Here is a 16,054-nt window from a genome sequence, read left to right as displayed (position 1 = left end):
CCAAAGAACTCTTAAGTTAGAAAGTTGGTCACCAAAAACAAGGTGAAAGGACTCAACTCTAACCAAGAGGCTCCCATAAATGCTGCAACATCTGGGACCCCATCTCTCTCTGAATGTCTCATGATATTTCAAAGAGAAAAGGAAAAACACCCTACATAGTTCATTTGATCTATTATCATTTTTCGTTTAATTTCTGCAAATACCCAGAGAGAGTAAACAACACTAAGTTAAAAACATGTAACCTTCAAGTTACAAACCCCTCGGCCCAGGTAGGGTCCAAAATGCCCCTGGTTGGGTGACCGCAGACCCACCCCAAGCCACATACTCACCTCCACCACAATCCCCAGATCTTTGACATAGTCTTTTTCTGTCTGTACCAGCTCATTCAAGACAAACCTGAGCAGGAGATTAAGAACAATGAGGGCCCTCTTCACTGTGAAGCAAGAAACCTTCGCACAAAAGTTGACAGGAAAGTTACTTTGGCACCTTTATGAGAAGACCACCCCAAACCTCACACTTGGGAGCCCTTGGAAGGCGCTTACTGTTGCTCTCCCTGTGACAGGGTCCTGCTGAAGAGGGGAGGGCACCGAGCTGAGAGGGGCTTTCCCAGGTGGCACACAATAGCCAGAGGGACACCAATGCTCAGGACTCCTCATTTTCCTTCCCGTTCTTTTTAAAAATGTATTTATTTATTTTGAGGGGGGAGGGGCAGGGAAAGAGGGAGAGAGAGAATCCCAAGCAGGCTCTGCACTGTCAGCACAGAGCCCAACACGGGGCTCTATCCCACAAACAGGGAGATGGTGACCTGAGCTGAAATCAAGAGTCAGATGCTCAACTGACTGAGCCATCCAGGTGCCACCTGCCCCCCTTTTTTTCTGTTCTTAATGGTCTTTCCTCCCTCACCTATAACTGAACAGTCGAGTTGACACAAGACAGGAGGAATAACAGGCACTTGGGCAAAACTGAGTTATGAAAGCTTTGTGGCTAAGGAATCAATGTGAGGCTTTTCTTCCTTTCTTTCAACTCCATTCTTTGCTTATCAAGAGGAGAAAGACATTTGCTTGATAAACAACCTTTGAGGCCTCAGAGATACCAATACCAAATGAGGCTTCTGAGATATAGAAGTTACAATTACTCAGAGAGGTGTCCCTGGTAACTGGCCTGCAAAACCCCCAGTCAAGGCCAGAAAGATGGACTGCCGACACCTCATAATCACAACTTTCCATGCAGCAGCCTCCCCTCACCCACCAGATGGGGGGGTTAACCACTACAAGGACACTTGCTTTCGTGGTTTCTTTCTTGTTAATGATTTCCTCCTCTTGGAGCATTTACTTTGTGCTAGTGCTTTATCTAGGTTTTCTCATGCTTATATCAAGGTAGGTACTATAAGCCCCATTTCATATGGATGAAAATTACTGAGGCCATATTACCCATGGTGACAAAGTCTGTACCAGAGTTGGGATTTGAACCTATTGTACCAGAGTCCAAAGACTCTGCTCTTTCATTGTCACCTGCTGCCTGGCAAACTATTCAGACTGGCTCTCTGGAGTCCCCAAGGCCTCAAAACCAAGCCCTTCTCTTTCTTTCTGTCCAGAGAGTAAAGAGCTGGACATAAAACACTCAGGGCCATGTACTGGAGCAGGCCAGGCTAGGTGCTGTGCAGCTTACTGGAGTCTGACTCGTCCTAGCGAAGTTTGAAAGAGTTTCACCTGGAGCCACACAACTGCATTTTGGGCCCAAATGGCAGAAGGGAAGAAGTTCTGAGATGTCCAGAGGGGACCCCCGGCATAAGGGTTATAACTGTTCTGAACCCAGGAAGCAATTCATCTGAAATTCTTGGTCTATACCACACAGAAAAGCCAACGAATCCCCAGGTCTGGGCCTCAGGGTGACAGGGAGAAAGCAAAAGGAACATGCACTTCTTTATCAGCATGTCCAGTACTTCCAACCAGTTTCCTCTCTCTAACACACACAATCCACAATCATGCGTTATAGGCCACAGGAAGGAACCGGCAAGGCCAAATAAAAGCATTTAAATATATCTTTAGCATGGCCCATGTTACTGCTTGGAAGAAAGTGGTAAAAGAAAACCCACAGGAAAGTGGGAGTCGGAATTTGGGGTTGGGAGGGCCCTCTGGAGATGAAGTCCAGCTCTCTGTCCCCAGGGGATATTTTTATCCTATGCTATCTGCTGACAGATTGAGGGCTGTCTTCGGCTTTCCAGCCTCGAGGGAAGGGAAGGGGACTGATTAAATTGGGTGCTGCTAGTGGACCTGGCATCACTTCCCTTGAAGGGCTGATGAAATACTTGGGGAGATAATGACACATTACCAGACAGTCTGAAGAGGTACATAAAAGATTTAAGTTACAGGCATCACAAGACCATGCATGATCAATTGCCAAAAAAACTGAACTGATAATCATGCAATTTTAGAAAATGTTCAGTTCTTATTAGTAAGGATTCTTTACGAGGTAAATGTTATCCTTTGGTCCAACAAAACTTCTACCAGCTACAGCTCAGACCTCCTTCTAACCTCTGTGTTTCACAATGGTGGGGAAGAGCTGGTCTTGCACAGAAAATCTCTTAGAACCTTTGCACTGGCTGTTGCCTCAGCCAAGAACACTTTTCCTCCATGGCTAATGGCTAATTCCTTACCTCCTTTTGATCTTCGTGCAAATGTCAGAACCATCTAAAAGTGCAGCATGGCCCCAACCATGTTCTGAATCTCCCTCACTACTTTTTCTTTTCCCAGCTTCTAATATATTAAATAATTTATTTTTATTCTGCTTATTGTATTATTTCTCCCTTTATGGTACAAACTTGCCGTGAGAGCAAGGACTTTTCTTTTGTTGTTATTGTTTATTTTATTCACTGATATATCCTATGCCTTAGTGCATAATAGGCATTCAACACCTATTTTTTTTAGTTTTTAATTTTAGAGGGGCTCAGTCCCATGACCCTGGGATGATGACCTGAGCCGAAATCAAGAGTCAGATGCTAAACCAACCAAGCCACCCAGGTGCCCTCAACACCTATTATGGAATGAATGGGTGACTAAAACTTCAGGACAATCAAGTCCACTCTCAGCCTTTTTTCTTCTCCTTTTGTTTTCACCTTTTCTCCATGGAGCTCCCATTTAACCCTTCAATGTCTGTATTGAGTCTCCATTCTCTGTACCTGCCTGCCCGACCCAGCCTCTAGCCTCACACAGCCTTCACAATTAGACACCTATATATCCTCTCTTTCATTGTGGCCATAAGTTACAGCAAGAGCAATGAGATACTCTAATAGTTGGATTTTCAGGATAGCTCAGGATGTGGAGAGCTGTAGATTCACGCAAGAGAGTAAGAAGAGGGAGAAGAAATGGGTAAAGTGAGTTAAAGAGGCAACAGACTTTTGCCTGTTGGAGCAAAATCAGATAATATCACATCTGGAAGCAGGGCAATGGCTTCCATGACTGCTCGTGGGCCCTTCCAACTGAAGTGACAAGAGCAGTGACAGGCTTTGCCAAGGACCACCTGCTACCCCAAAGTTCTCCTCCCTGACCTGAGTTTTACTTTGGCTTGGCAAAGGACTGGAACATTGGCTCCAGCTCTCATCTATGTAAAAACAACCCTAGAAGTGAAAGAGAACCAGCTTTGTGCAAGTCCTAGGAAATTTCCATTTGCAGATGGTATTTTTCTATCTCTATTCCATTCTTGAGGTTCCCCTGAGTACCCATAAAGTTGAGGGGTAAATATGGAACTGAAGAGACACTTGCTCAGCTCCACTGTGAGGTGACAGCCCTGCTCTGAGGCCAGGCCTTGGCTATGACATTTCTACTTCAGTTTCCTAGGAAAGAAAGTTATAAATGTTCACTTGGCCTGTTTCCAGGCAACAGAAAGACCTGGCCTCACTCACTTTTGCTAATCCTCATGTCTGTGACCAGGTTAAAGGGATGAGGAGTCTGAGGGAGAAAACAGACTAATTAGCAACAGGGAGGGACCAGTTCTCTGTGCTTACTATCTCACACACACCAGGCAATGTCCAAGACTCATGAAGCTCTGCTTCCAACATGGAGTCAAACCCTAAATAAGAAAACTAAAGTTTTTGAGGAACTGTGGTTTTGCATTCATGGTATCCGATATCTTCTTGATCAGCCCAAGTAATAGAAGATTGACTTCACATCAGGGCGGATCACTCAAACCTTGCATAATATATGGGTTTTTGTGAAATGGACTGCAATGTGAATTGTATTTGCGCCCCTCCCCCCCAACTATTAAAAAAAGTGAAAAGATTCTCTTGGAGCTAAGTCCACAAATGGATGCAAAACTAAACTTTTAGAGAAGGAGTGGAGCTAGGCCCTGTCTGGCTGGCACAATGGCTCCCTTTTCCTATATACTATGTCCCTTCATTTTGAGAAATGTTTCCTCAGATGAAATTCTTCCAACTTTCTGCCATGGATTCTCTAATATGGGAGCATAGTAATAGTCCCAGAGTTTCCTAAACTTTGTTGATTTCCTTTTATCAGTATGTTTTAAATTTCTAACAGACCTTGGTTATAACCACACTTGGTCAGCCATAGCTGCTATCTCCCAGAAAATACCTCAGCCTAAAATTCTTAAAGTCGGTGCCACTACAGTGCCTTGTTCACAATGCTACACTGCACAGATCTAGGTCACCTTTACTTAGAATGAATGATATCAATGGAAACATAGTGTAATTCTCCCCCAAATTTCTCCGACCTTAGCCCATTGTTCACCATACACATGTGCACCAGGATAGAATCTGGAGGAGTCACTTACATCCTGCCCCTCAGGGCCTTGGCTTTCTGTTCTTCTTCCAGGTTTCTAGGAGGTGTGGGTGGGGTCATTCCCTCATTCAGGCAGCCTACAGGGTCTTTCAGGCTTCCCCGGTATGAGCCTCCTTCTAGACTCTGGAAAGAGGAGAAAAATAGCCTTAGAGAACTGTACATTGAAAAGTCATCTGGAAGTCCTCGTGTCCCCCTTCAGCCTAGCAGCAGCTGAGTTGGTCGGTCAGTGGCCAAGGCTGTGTTCACTGAATGTCAGTGAGGTACCAGGAGGTACCTGGAGGTACTCTCCTCTTCCAGCAGCAGACAGCCCAGAACTGCCGCCTTCTTGGGCAATCAGGAGGAACTTGGCGTCACGGGCTACCAATTTCCTGCCATAATGAAAATTGTCAAAAGTGACATCTCTGGGTAAGAGCGCCAGAGGTAATGCTAATCAGTTGTAGAACCATCAATTGATGGTCCTTATCCAATTGATAAGGAGAGGGGAGTCATAGGAGAGCTAGTTGGCTAAATCCACGTGTGTTAAATTAGCTACATTTTCCCCCCAAGAGCCGATGAGATGTAGACAAGAAGAGAGCAATAGATTTAGCCTTTCCTAAAAATATCTTTGCTAAGGTTATTTACCAAGGGTTTTCTTTGATTTATGAATCCCTTTCTTTTAATTAAGGTGCTGCAGTCCTGAGAAACAAAGTAAAGGGATTACTACAGTTCTCTAGCAAGAGTTAAGGGCAAAGGATTCTAACCCCAGATCTCCTAGTCACTGGACGATCTTGAGTGAGACAGCTACAGTTATCCCATGTATGCTTTAGTTTTTTTCAATTTTCAGATCAGATCTCTCTTTTCTACAGACTTCTACGGAATAGACAGAGATAAAAGTTGTAGATCCCTTGAAAAATTAAAAATGTTCACCCTCGTCCTTGGATGGAACTGTTAACAAGAAGGATACTCAAAAATGGGGCCGATCTTAGCATTTTTACAGTGTCCTTGAAGAAAGATCACACAGTGACGCTTAGCACTTCATTATGGAAACTGGCAGAAGCAATGTGGATAAACAGTAAGACTGGAGATGAAGGTCAAGGTGAGCAACTCCAAAACAAATATGGGAGTCTAGTCCAAACTATCCATACAAGGGGCCTATTTACAACAGCCTCTGAGGCTCAAAGGGAAGGCTTCACTTTGGTAGTCTTTGAAAACATCAGCCCTAAGGTTAAAATCACAAAAATCAAAAAGTGTCCAAAAAGGTAGGAGAAACAAAAGACTTCAGCATGGTCTTAAACAACCTGCACTTAGAGTATCTGTCCAAATTCTCTCAGCTGCTCTATTTCAAGATAGGCCAAAGAAAAGTAGGAGAAGTCCAGGGGAATGAAACAAAAAGCAAATGAGGTGCCCAATGGGCCAGTCATTATATGAGAACAGGTGGGGAATATTAAGACTTAAAGCTGAAATTTTTAAATATTTATTTTTATTTTTGAGAGAGAGAGAGCATATGTGTGAGCAGAAGAGGAGGGAGAGAGAGGAGCAGAAGAGGAGTAGAGAGAGGGAGAGAGAGAATCCCAAGCAGACTCTGTGGTGTAAGTGCAGAGCCCAACGTGGGGCTCTATCTCATGAACCGTGAGATCATGACCTGAGCTGAAATCAAGAGTCGGACGCTTAACTGACTGAGCCACCCAGGTGCCCCTAAAGGTGAAAATTTTAAAGCTGAGAAGAGACGTCCACCTTCTTGCCCCTCACCCCACCCCGAAACCAACAAAGTGTACCAAGGGCCAAGCATGAATTTGTTAACAACAGTAGAAACCAGAATTAAGAAGATAGTGTCTTCAAGTTTGAGAGAGAGAGAGAGTTTCTTTTAACTTGACAAGTTATTTTATAGGACAAGTAATCAACCATGGAAGTTATCCCTAGAAGCAGCATAGGCTAAAAATACAGAAAGGTCAAGGAGAGTTTAGAAAAATTTATAGATTCAGGATCTGTAACCAGTTATTAAGGAAATGAGAATGTCTGGTGCTGAGGTCTGACAAACCAGTGGACAGGCAGGCTTTTCGAGACATGTGACATGTCTGCTGGTGGCATCACCAGAGACAGGCTCCCCAGGCAGATGGACCCAGCTGGTGATTGATCTGATTACATGCCTTTTACTTCCCCTCCTCCTTGGCCCATTGTCCTATTACAACCTTTGTTCTGCAGCCTGTTGGCTGGCAGGATGCTGACTGCAAGGCCCGGGGAGACAGGCTTCCATCTCTGCCTGCAAGGTTCTCCTGTGCAACATCCCGCTTAGTGTGGGGCCATTTTCAACCTTGTGGAATGAAGGACATCTGTGGAGTCCAAAGTGTCACATGGGGAAATATGTTCCATATCCTCCTGCCTGACCTGTTCTATGAGCAAAGAAGCCCAAATTATCTCTGGGGAAAGTCTCTCTGCGAGAGGGTGAGCAGAGCAGAGGCAGTGAGAAAGGAAGAGAGAAATAAAGGGTCTGGCCAAGCTGTAGTCTGGGTAATCTGCCTCAAATAATGGTGTTAGCTATCAGTGCTTATAATTCAAATACGATTCCCTCTGAGACCTGGCTACCTGTGCTACAGTGGGGATCCTGGGTCCCAGGCAAGGGCAGCTGGGGGCGACCTGCAAGTGCTTGTGCTGCTTCTGGGGGGAAGCAGGCACAGGTCTGATGAGTAGTGGGCTGTGTAGCCACAGGGAAGACTTCTGCCTTGTCTGGGGCTCAGCCCACAACAGTCTCAGGAGGCAAAGGAGAAAGTATACAAGGAAGAGAACAACAGAAGTTCCTCTAGCTGGTCCAAGGTCAGGGAACAGAAATGCAAATAGGATTCAAAGCAGTAGATTAAGAAGAGAGGAGAGCTGTCACCACAATAAAAATGAACACATTTCCTGTCTGCTGGATCGTGGATCACACACCCATAAAACCCCCCTCGTCTGGGCTCCTCTAAGCACCCTTTACACATCCCCTGCACAGCATTCATTACACAGAACTGCAATTGATCATTTGTTTGTACTCAAATAAATATTTATTGAACAGCTACTACATGCTGAATATTTGCCAAGTAACTGCAGAAATGAAAATGAATAAGATTTGGCTTCCTACCTTACCTATCCTGGGTGCTGTTCTAGATGGAAAAGGTATCAAGGAGGATGAAAAGGGGGGTGGGCAGCTCTATGGTGGGGTGGAGAGGGAAGGGAAAGGCTTAATGGAAGAGGCAATGCTTGAAGTGAGTATTGAGAAATAAATACACTGATGGGAGAGCATCCCAGGTGGGAGCAGCACTCTGAGTAAAGGATCAAGCTGTGAACCTTCCCAGGGCAGCCTGGGAAGCTGGAAGCAGCCTGACACAGATGGGATATGGGGTATGAAAGGGCGAGATGTGGGGGCTGGTGGCAAGTGATTGTGTGTTGTGTGAGTTGGGGTGAGTGAGTGCTAGGGAAGGAAGAGGTAAAGGGTGAGGTAGATAACCCTGGGGAAGTGCACAGGGATAAATCATATGTGTAAAGCCTTATGTGTAGCATTAATAAGTAGAGACTGTACTTTCTAAAATGAATGAAAAAAGGGTTTTTAATTTTTTTTAAATGTTTATTCAAACAATTTTGAGAGAAGAGAGAGAGTGTGAGCGGGGAGGGGCAGAGAGAGAGGGAGACAGAGGATCCCAAGCAGGCTCTGTGCTGACAGCACAGAGCCCAGTGCAGGACCGGAACCTAGGAACTGTGAAATCATGACCTAAGCCGAAGTCAAGAGTCTGATGCTTAACAGATTGAGCCACCCAGGCGCTCCAGGAAGATCACTCTTAATATTCCTAAGGGCTTTTCATCTCTTGGGAAAATGTCCCTGATATGACAGTAAGGCAAAAAAGGATTTGTCTGTATTCTGATTAACTACATTATTTTTCAAAGGGTCTAGGAGAAAATGTATCAATATTTAGCACTGAATATGTCTAGATGATAATTATCAGAGATATAATTTGTGTTTATATTCTTGTTATTATTCCAATTTTTCTTGAATAAGCATATTCTTATTTTATTAGTAAAAAAAAAAAGAACTATTAAAAAGTTCTTTTAAAAAAAGAAAGAAAATCTGTCTGATAGTCATGTAGACAGATGTCATACTGAAATCAGGGAGGAAATGTTCTAACAGTCCAGGCAGGAGAGCATTGTGAGCACTAACCCTAGACTGTGAGCTTCATTATGGAAGATTCTATGCTTGATCTCAGAGCTGGCACACAGTAGGACTCTGAGAATTTATTGAATGTACTGTGGGAATCTTGGGGAGTGATCAAAGGTCATCTGATAAAATAGGAAAAGGGTGCTGGTCCAGCACCCGGCAGCACACCAACCTCTTATCTGCCCCACCCTTTTCTAAAAATTTGTATGACATTCTCTGGACAAAAAGTATTAGATCATAGTCATTTCCAGACAAATTAAGGGTGGGGATGGGGAAGATAACTGTATAGTAGAAAAACTGAAGTCTGGACTTTTCAGGCAAATGACATTTCAGGTTTGTGACTGCCTTAAAATTTTTTTTGGTGGAAATTGAAACTTTTCCATCGAGGGATGCCAGAGGAACCCAGTTCCTGAAAACACACACCTCCACCATGGGTGTGATGCAGCCATTATTTCCTCTTCTCTGGGCTCTGAACTTGGCTAACTAGATTGCCACTGAGAAAGCAGGCTGATTCACCTAATAGAGGGCAAAGCACACACACAGATGCGGCCTGGCCCTAGACATGTTTCTCGGCCCACATGGCTGGCCTCGGGAGGTGAATGCTATCAAAGTAGGAGAATCAGAGGGCAGGAAGTCTTGCGGAAGCAGGTAGACACATTCTAGGATGCCAGGCTACCAGGCAGACTGAACAGGAGCTCAATCCCGGGCAGCCCCTCCCCCAAAGGCAGGGGATTATCAGTCAAGGGGCCATTGGTACCTTCCCAAGCCCAATAAACTATTGTGACATGCCACCTGAGGACAAGGGCTCAGGGAGGAGGCTTGATCTTTCATCTCAGGCAGGTTGTGAAATCCTGTGGCTGTTTAGAGACCCAAGTTCAAAGACACATTTTCACATGGCCAGGAAGCTCTTGTTCCTCAAGCTTGAGGGATAAAACCAAGTCATATAGATTGTTAAGCTATCACCCTGCAACTTTCATCCAACCAGCAATCTATTGGCTGACACATTCTATGTTCCCATGACTCGAACAGGGCTGTGGGAGATAAGGGATGACACTGTTCCCTTTCCCTGCCATTCAGAGTACAGATGAGGTGGCTAAGAGCTAACATTTGTAGGATGCTTACTTATCATTTTACAAAGCGCATTCACACCTACTCAATCATCATGGTATCTCTTTTGAGCTAAGATTCAGGTGGACAGAATCCTCACTGCTGATAAAGGAGATAAAGAGAGGCCCCAGTAGACTAAGTAACTTGCCCAAGGCTACACAGTAAAGTAGCAGAGGCAGGACTACCAGCTAGATCTCTGATTCCTTACACACCCACCACTGCCACCACCAGTCCACACATCTAGGAAAAGCTTTATTAAAAATCACACAGGGAGGGGCACCTGGCTGGCTCAGTCAGTAGAGCATGTATGTGACTCTTGGTCTCAGGGTCGTCAGTTTGAGCCCTATGTTGGGGGTATAGGTTACTTAAAAAAGTAAAAACAAAGATCACACAGGGAAAGAAGGGGGGAGTCCTTGTACCTGGCTTGAAGTTAGAGACTATACCTTAATACAAAATGTGGAAAAAAATGTGTTAGCTCTATTTGGGGAGAGGTGGGTGGGCGTCTTCTGCTGGTAAATAAAAGCAGTGATTAAAGACCAGGGCTGGCAGAGAAGAACTCCAGTGTCCGTTAAGGTCCAGAGGGACTTGCCAAAGGAGGTTGTGGGGGAGCTTCAAGGGCTTTATCTGCATTGCAGGTGAGCTAGAGGACACCTACCCTTGCTTCCTACCAGCCGCTCAGCGGAGATGGTACCTTTGGGGCAGCCGCCTCAGTGCAGCCATGACCATGTGACCATAAAGCACCAAGGACGGCTCTGGGACTCAGAGACACAAGGGATCTCAGGACTTTTGGGTGGAGCAGAGTTTGGTGCTGCCTCTGGAGTAACCGAAAAAGAAAGCAGAAACAATCCAAGCCCTAGATATAAAAGTCCAAGTATACTAGATGCTCCTGTAAAATTTCCAGCCTGTACACTGGAAAGGAACTTACTAGCTCATGTTATACTGAACTAAGATAACTTCTACCCACAGGTCTAGGCTCCACCCTCTGGAGCAACAAAGAGTGACACCAACTCTTCTTTCCCACAGCAGTCCTCGATTATGTCAGGATAGCTCTCATGAGCCTTCTCTCTCCTAACTTCTCCCCATACTTAACCCAGTGTCTTCAACTTTCCTTCAAAGGATACGGACCACATGGTACTGGTTACCTCCTCTGGGGCCCTTTCACTGAGTTCAAGAACACTTCAGAATGCAGCATTCAGAGTCTGATACATGACTCCCACACTACTCATGACCGGTATGGGCTAAAGAACTTTGACTACAATGGAACTATTACTTTCCTTGATTGTACACTTGTACTTTCGTTAACCTAGCCTATGACCACACAAGCTATTTTGGTAGCAGTCACACTGTTGAACTTACAGTCAAATAAAAACTCCAGAACTTTCATAGGTTCTGGATCCTACCCTCTTTTTAAAAAAATTTTAAATATTAATTCATTTTTTGAGAGAGACAGAGCACAGGCGGGGGGAGCGGCAGAGAGAGAGAGAGAGAGAGACCCAGAATCTGAAGCAGACTCCAGGTTCCGAGCTGTCATCACAGAGCCTGACGTGGGGCTCAAACTCACGAACCGCAAAATCATGACCTGAGCCAAAGTCAGACCCTTAACCTGCTGAGCCACCCAGGCGCTCCTAGATCCTACCCTCTTTTAAGCTAAAGAGCTAATGAGGAATAAAAATACAAGTCTCAGAAGTAAGAATGCAACTCAGGATTTCCAAATGTGGCAGGGGAGACAACCACCCACCGTTGCTTCACTGCTATCCCACAGTGGGTGCGTACTAGGATGGGAAGAAAGAGAAAACAGAGGAGAGGGCAAAGGAGAGGGCAAAATTTTGGTGAGAAGATTCTGAGAAACCAAATTACCGTTCCCTCATTCCTCTCCATGATATGGGCTTGGTTTCACATGTTTGGCCAAAGAAATCTCTCTAATTCTGGGTTCACCACAGGTCCTCAAGAAGTAATTATTGGTGGAGAAGGAAGTTAAAGTTTTTCTTATGGGAAACGCACCACAAAAAAACCACTCGTCTCACAGACATTTGCTGAAAGCCTGTTAGGGGGCTGATCGACTCCATCCTATGCTCCCTCTCTTCTGGGAGACTTGCTCTTATGGGGCTTCTCAATATCTGCACTTACCTGTTTAACACCAGACACGGCAACTACATAACCAGAGGTCTGCAGGGATTCCCAACAGTGCTAAGGTGAGCACAAAGAGCAGGATACAGGTAATCCAAAATATAGGAAAATATAACCTTTTGGAAACAAGTGTGTACTGATGAAAGTGTGAGTGTGAAAGATTCCTGTGTGTTAATGGAGGAGAAGAAAATGTCCTAAATGACTGATCATCTAGCTGGGTATGGAAGCTGTGAAGATGAAGGCAATGAAGAGATTAAGACACTTCAACAAATAACCCAACGGAACTATCTAAGAGCTGTCCCCGGCAGCACGTGGCTTACATAGTGATTGCCATGGGGCCGCAGAGGAAATCTGGCCTGGGCTGGTCAGGGAAGCCCTTTTGGAGAGATGAGATTCCAGTGGGGCCTTGAAGGACTGTTATGCTTTAGAAAGCAAGAACGAGTGGGGGAACATTCCAGAGAAGTAGGGTGGTGGTATGAACAGAAACTTGGAGAGAGGAAAGCCAAATGCATGTTTGGGGACAGTGAGGGAAACAATTCGGTTGGAGCAGAGTTCATCAACCAGAATAAATAAGTGGGTGTAGGCTGGCTGCCAAACATTAGACTACAGGATAAGTGTGAACTTTATCTATATTTATCTTTTATCTTTGATTGTATACCTCTATCAATACACACAATTTTGGTCATGCGTTGCCAAAACATGTAACCTATTTATAAATTACATTTCTGGACTGCTGTGTTATCCTTATGTATGTAATAAAATACACCCCAAATAATTTTTAAATGAGATGAAGAGATTCTGAAATTGTCTTCCTGTATACCTCAGTAAAGTGTCTCACGTACGTAAAGGCACTTCTCCCATTGGAGAGGACTGCTCATGTAGGCAAGAGGGAGGCAGGGAGCCTTCATTGAGGAGAGGGGGTAATTGCAGTAGAAGGCCCACCAGGAGACTGAGGCCCCAGGGGTCGGGGGAGGCTGACTGGGGCAGGGGAAGATCAAACAAGTACTGCAATAGTCCAGGCATGAGGTCAGGGCTCAGGCTCAGGTGGTAAAAGGGGAAAAAAAATGTAATGGTATTTGGAGAACGAGGAGGGTGTGTGGGTCAGTATGAGGAGGAAAGGAGAGCAAGCGGGCAGTGGGCAGAGAGGCGAGCTTTAAGAAGCCAATGCAGTGCCCACGAGAGCGCTGAAATCCCACCAGCGAGGCAGGGAGGGTGGTGGGGAAAATGGACAACTTTCAAGAGCTGGACACAGCTACTAAAGACATCAGCTGAACTACTCTAAGTTAGGAAGGACAACTTAGAAGGAGAAGAAGAAAGTCATGTGTTGAATTTCATGGGTACCCTCTAAGCTGCGAGATTTGAAAAGCGAGATACTATAATCAGAATTATTATCAGGCAGTGTCATCGGCACAGCATCTATCATTTTCCTCTAATTCCTGGGCCAAGGGGAGAAGGGTGCAAATGGTGCTGATTAGCAGGACTGCCTGACAGAAGTCAGTCATTATCCTAATGAGAGTTGCAGGAAACACCAAACCTGGATGAGAGTGAAGGCAATGAAAATGCTTCAAATTGTCATCCTTTAGGGGTACGGGTCAGTGTACCAACATGGAGTAGAGGAACAGCATTATCCAAACACGAGCTCTTTCACCATCGTGGTGCCAAAACCTACAGCAGCGAGACCCAGAACCCTTCTCTGCAGTGGTCCGATTGGCCCTTGAGACAGTCACAAGCTAGGCTAGTGTTCAGTGGTAGAAGTTTGGTTTGCCCCCATGAATGGAGTATGCACCGACACCCCTGATCTCTTGTGCTCAGGCATCCATACCCTTTTGCCCATTCCCCTTTATAATTAGCAATCTTGCAGACTCTGCAAGCTAGAAAATTGTCTGGGGTCCCCGAATAAAATTACCTGGTGCTTTCAAAGATCCAATCCATGTTCTGTGTCTCAGCAGCCAAGTTAGCTTCAGGGCTAACCAGACATACATCAGTCACTGTCCAAATGCCGCGTCCCTGTAGGCCAGTGGACTGGTCTCACAGGAAGGCTATTTTGTCTTGGATACTTTTTTCCTTTCATCAATGCCACAATCCCCAAAGGGCCTGTTAATTGCCTATGCCCATTCCAAAAACAAAAAAACAAAAAACAAAAACAGGCTCTGGGGCAAAGGTTTTTAGAAACCATTAGCCAGAAACAATCCTATAGGAGGAATGGGGATAGGCGCAAAGGAGGACACGGCACATAGACGCCAGGTCCTGGGAGCCACATGGAGGTAACACACACGCAGAACTGCCTCCAGGACCCCCACTTACCAGCTTGCTTTTGACCAATTGTTCTATTGCACTGACAAGGTCTGCAGCAGAAGGTACTTCAGTGGAAGCCTGCCGGGCTGCTAGCAAAGAGGAGGACTGCAAGACATTGAGCAGCAAAGGAAAAGCAGATTAGCAAGGAATGAGGAATAGCAATTAAGAAGCAAAACAGCAAGTCCAAAGCTCAAGGCAGGCAAGGGAAGCAAAGCTTTATGTTTAGAGGGAAGAGATCACAGAGGGAGATAGAAGGCAGTGCGGGCCTGTCCCCTTGTCAGGAGTTCTGGCCAGCAGCAAAGCAGGCATGGGACTAGGCTCTCCTTAGGCAGGCTTCTGGAGCAGCTGAGGGCAGGGTTTGCTGAGTTCCTGGGGGGCCCTTACATTTGTAAGGGCTGCACCCACTGTCAGCAACAGGAGAGAGGGACAGACAGAATTTTGGCTGTTAAAGGGCTGCGCATTGCTGTTCCAGGGTATGAAAGGAGTCCATAAACCTAGCCTCAAATGTATCCAAAGAAATTGTTTTTGCTTTAGCTAAATATAGATTTAAAATATAGATCTTCAGTGTGTATCAAACAAAAATTCAAGGGCAGAGCACTTAAAGACCAGGAAGCTAGAAACCCCCTCCCCACTCACATGTGTGCACATGCATTCACACACACACACACACGCACACACACACACACACACCACACATAGAGCTGCTTCTGGTAAGGCCCCTAACTGGAACACCAGGATGTAATAAATGATTTTACCAAGGAGTTCTGTGTGTCTTGCTGAAGTGACCAAGGACTATCCTGTTCACAGTAAAGGAGGTTCAAGCCAAGGGCCTGCTGCCCATCCCCCTGTATCAGCAATAGGGACTGGTCTATGTGGCTGTTTTGTCATTGGTTTGGGGAATCCTGCTCATGGAGGGACAGTGGTTTTTGTCTTTCTTCTCCTACTTGAGAAGAAACTGGGGAGAAATGGTTGACCCTGCATGCATGTATGAGCTTTCCCCCCCTGGCAGAGCAAAGCAGAAGGCAAAACAGAGGGCCCGGGACACATGTTCCTTCAGCGTCTGACACTGATCACTGCAAGGGTAAAAAGCTGACTGTTCCGGCCACGGTCTGGCTTCAAGTTTGTCCCTTAAGTTAGGGGGAAGAGTTTCAAAAAGGAAGCTACTTGTTGTCTAATTTAAAAGTTAGTTTAGGTCTTTGCTTCGGAGATAGGGTAAAAAGAAAAAAGCCAAATAAATGTAATTAAGGAGATAGAACAACACTCTTTTTCCTCTTCTGGAGAATGCAGGAAAGGAGGTTAAGTTTGTTTGGAAATCCAAGCTATCAAATTTTTGATTTAGTAATCCTACCCCTGGGAACTTATTCCAAGGACAGACGTCAAAAGAACAAATGCTGTATGTACAAAATGATCTGTAGCAGTGTTATCTAGGAGAGCAAAAACTGAAAACACCCCAGGATATCCCAAAACAGGCTGGTCAAGCAAATTATGGCACATCAAATAAGTGACACTGTCCCCAGCTATTAAAAATCACACTTACGAAGGTAAAATCAACACAATTTTAGAAAAATACTAA

The 16,054-nt window shown here is 45.2% G+C and overlaps 1 protein-coding gene across 12 annotated transcripts in view; it reads right to left on the bottom strand.

Annotated features, from left to right (window-relative positions):
* Positions 1-16,054, bottom strand: part of KALRN (kalirin RhoGEF kinase) — a 668,576-nt gene that overhangs the window by 58,361 nt on the left and 594,161 nt on the right. For 8 of the 12 annotated variants that reach the window (XM_060639747.3, XM_078453074.2, XM_060639746.3 and 5 more), the window contains 3 exons: positions 14,491-14,586; positions 4,786-4,916; positions 330-396 (listed from right to left, as the gene is read on the bottom strand). In XM_060639747.3, coding sequence (XP_060495730.1) covers positions 330-396; positions 4,786-4,916; positions 14,491-14,586 — 294 coding nt within the window. The remainder of the gene's footprint in view (positions 1-329; positions 397-4,785; positions 4,917-14,490; positions 14,587-16,054) is intronic. The other 4 variants (XM_060639742.3, XM_060639744.3, XM_060639743.3 and 1 more) reach the window with 1 other exon arrangement.

This window comes from Panthera onca, chromosome C2, assembly GCF_046562875.1.
Source record: "Panthera onca isolate mPanOnc1 chromosome C2, mPanOnc1 haplotype 2, whole genome shotgun sequence".
Taxonomy (NCBI): Eukaryota; Metazoa; Chordata; class Mammalia; order Carnivora; family Felidae; genus Panthera; species Panthera onca.
Note: the sequence above shows the minus strand (reverse complement) of the source record. Positions and strands in the feature narration are given on the sequence as shown.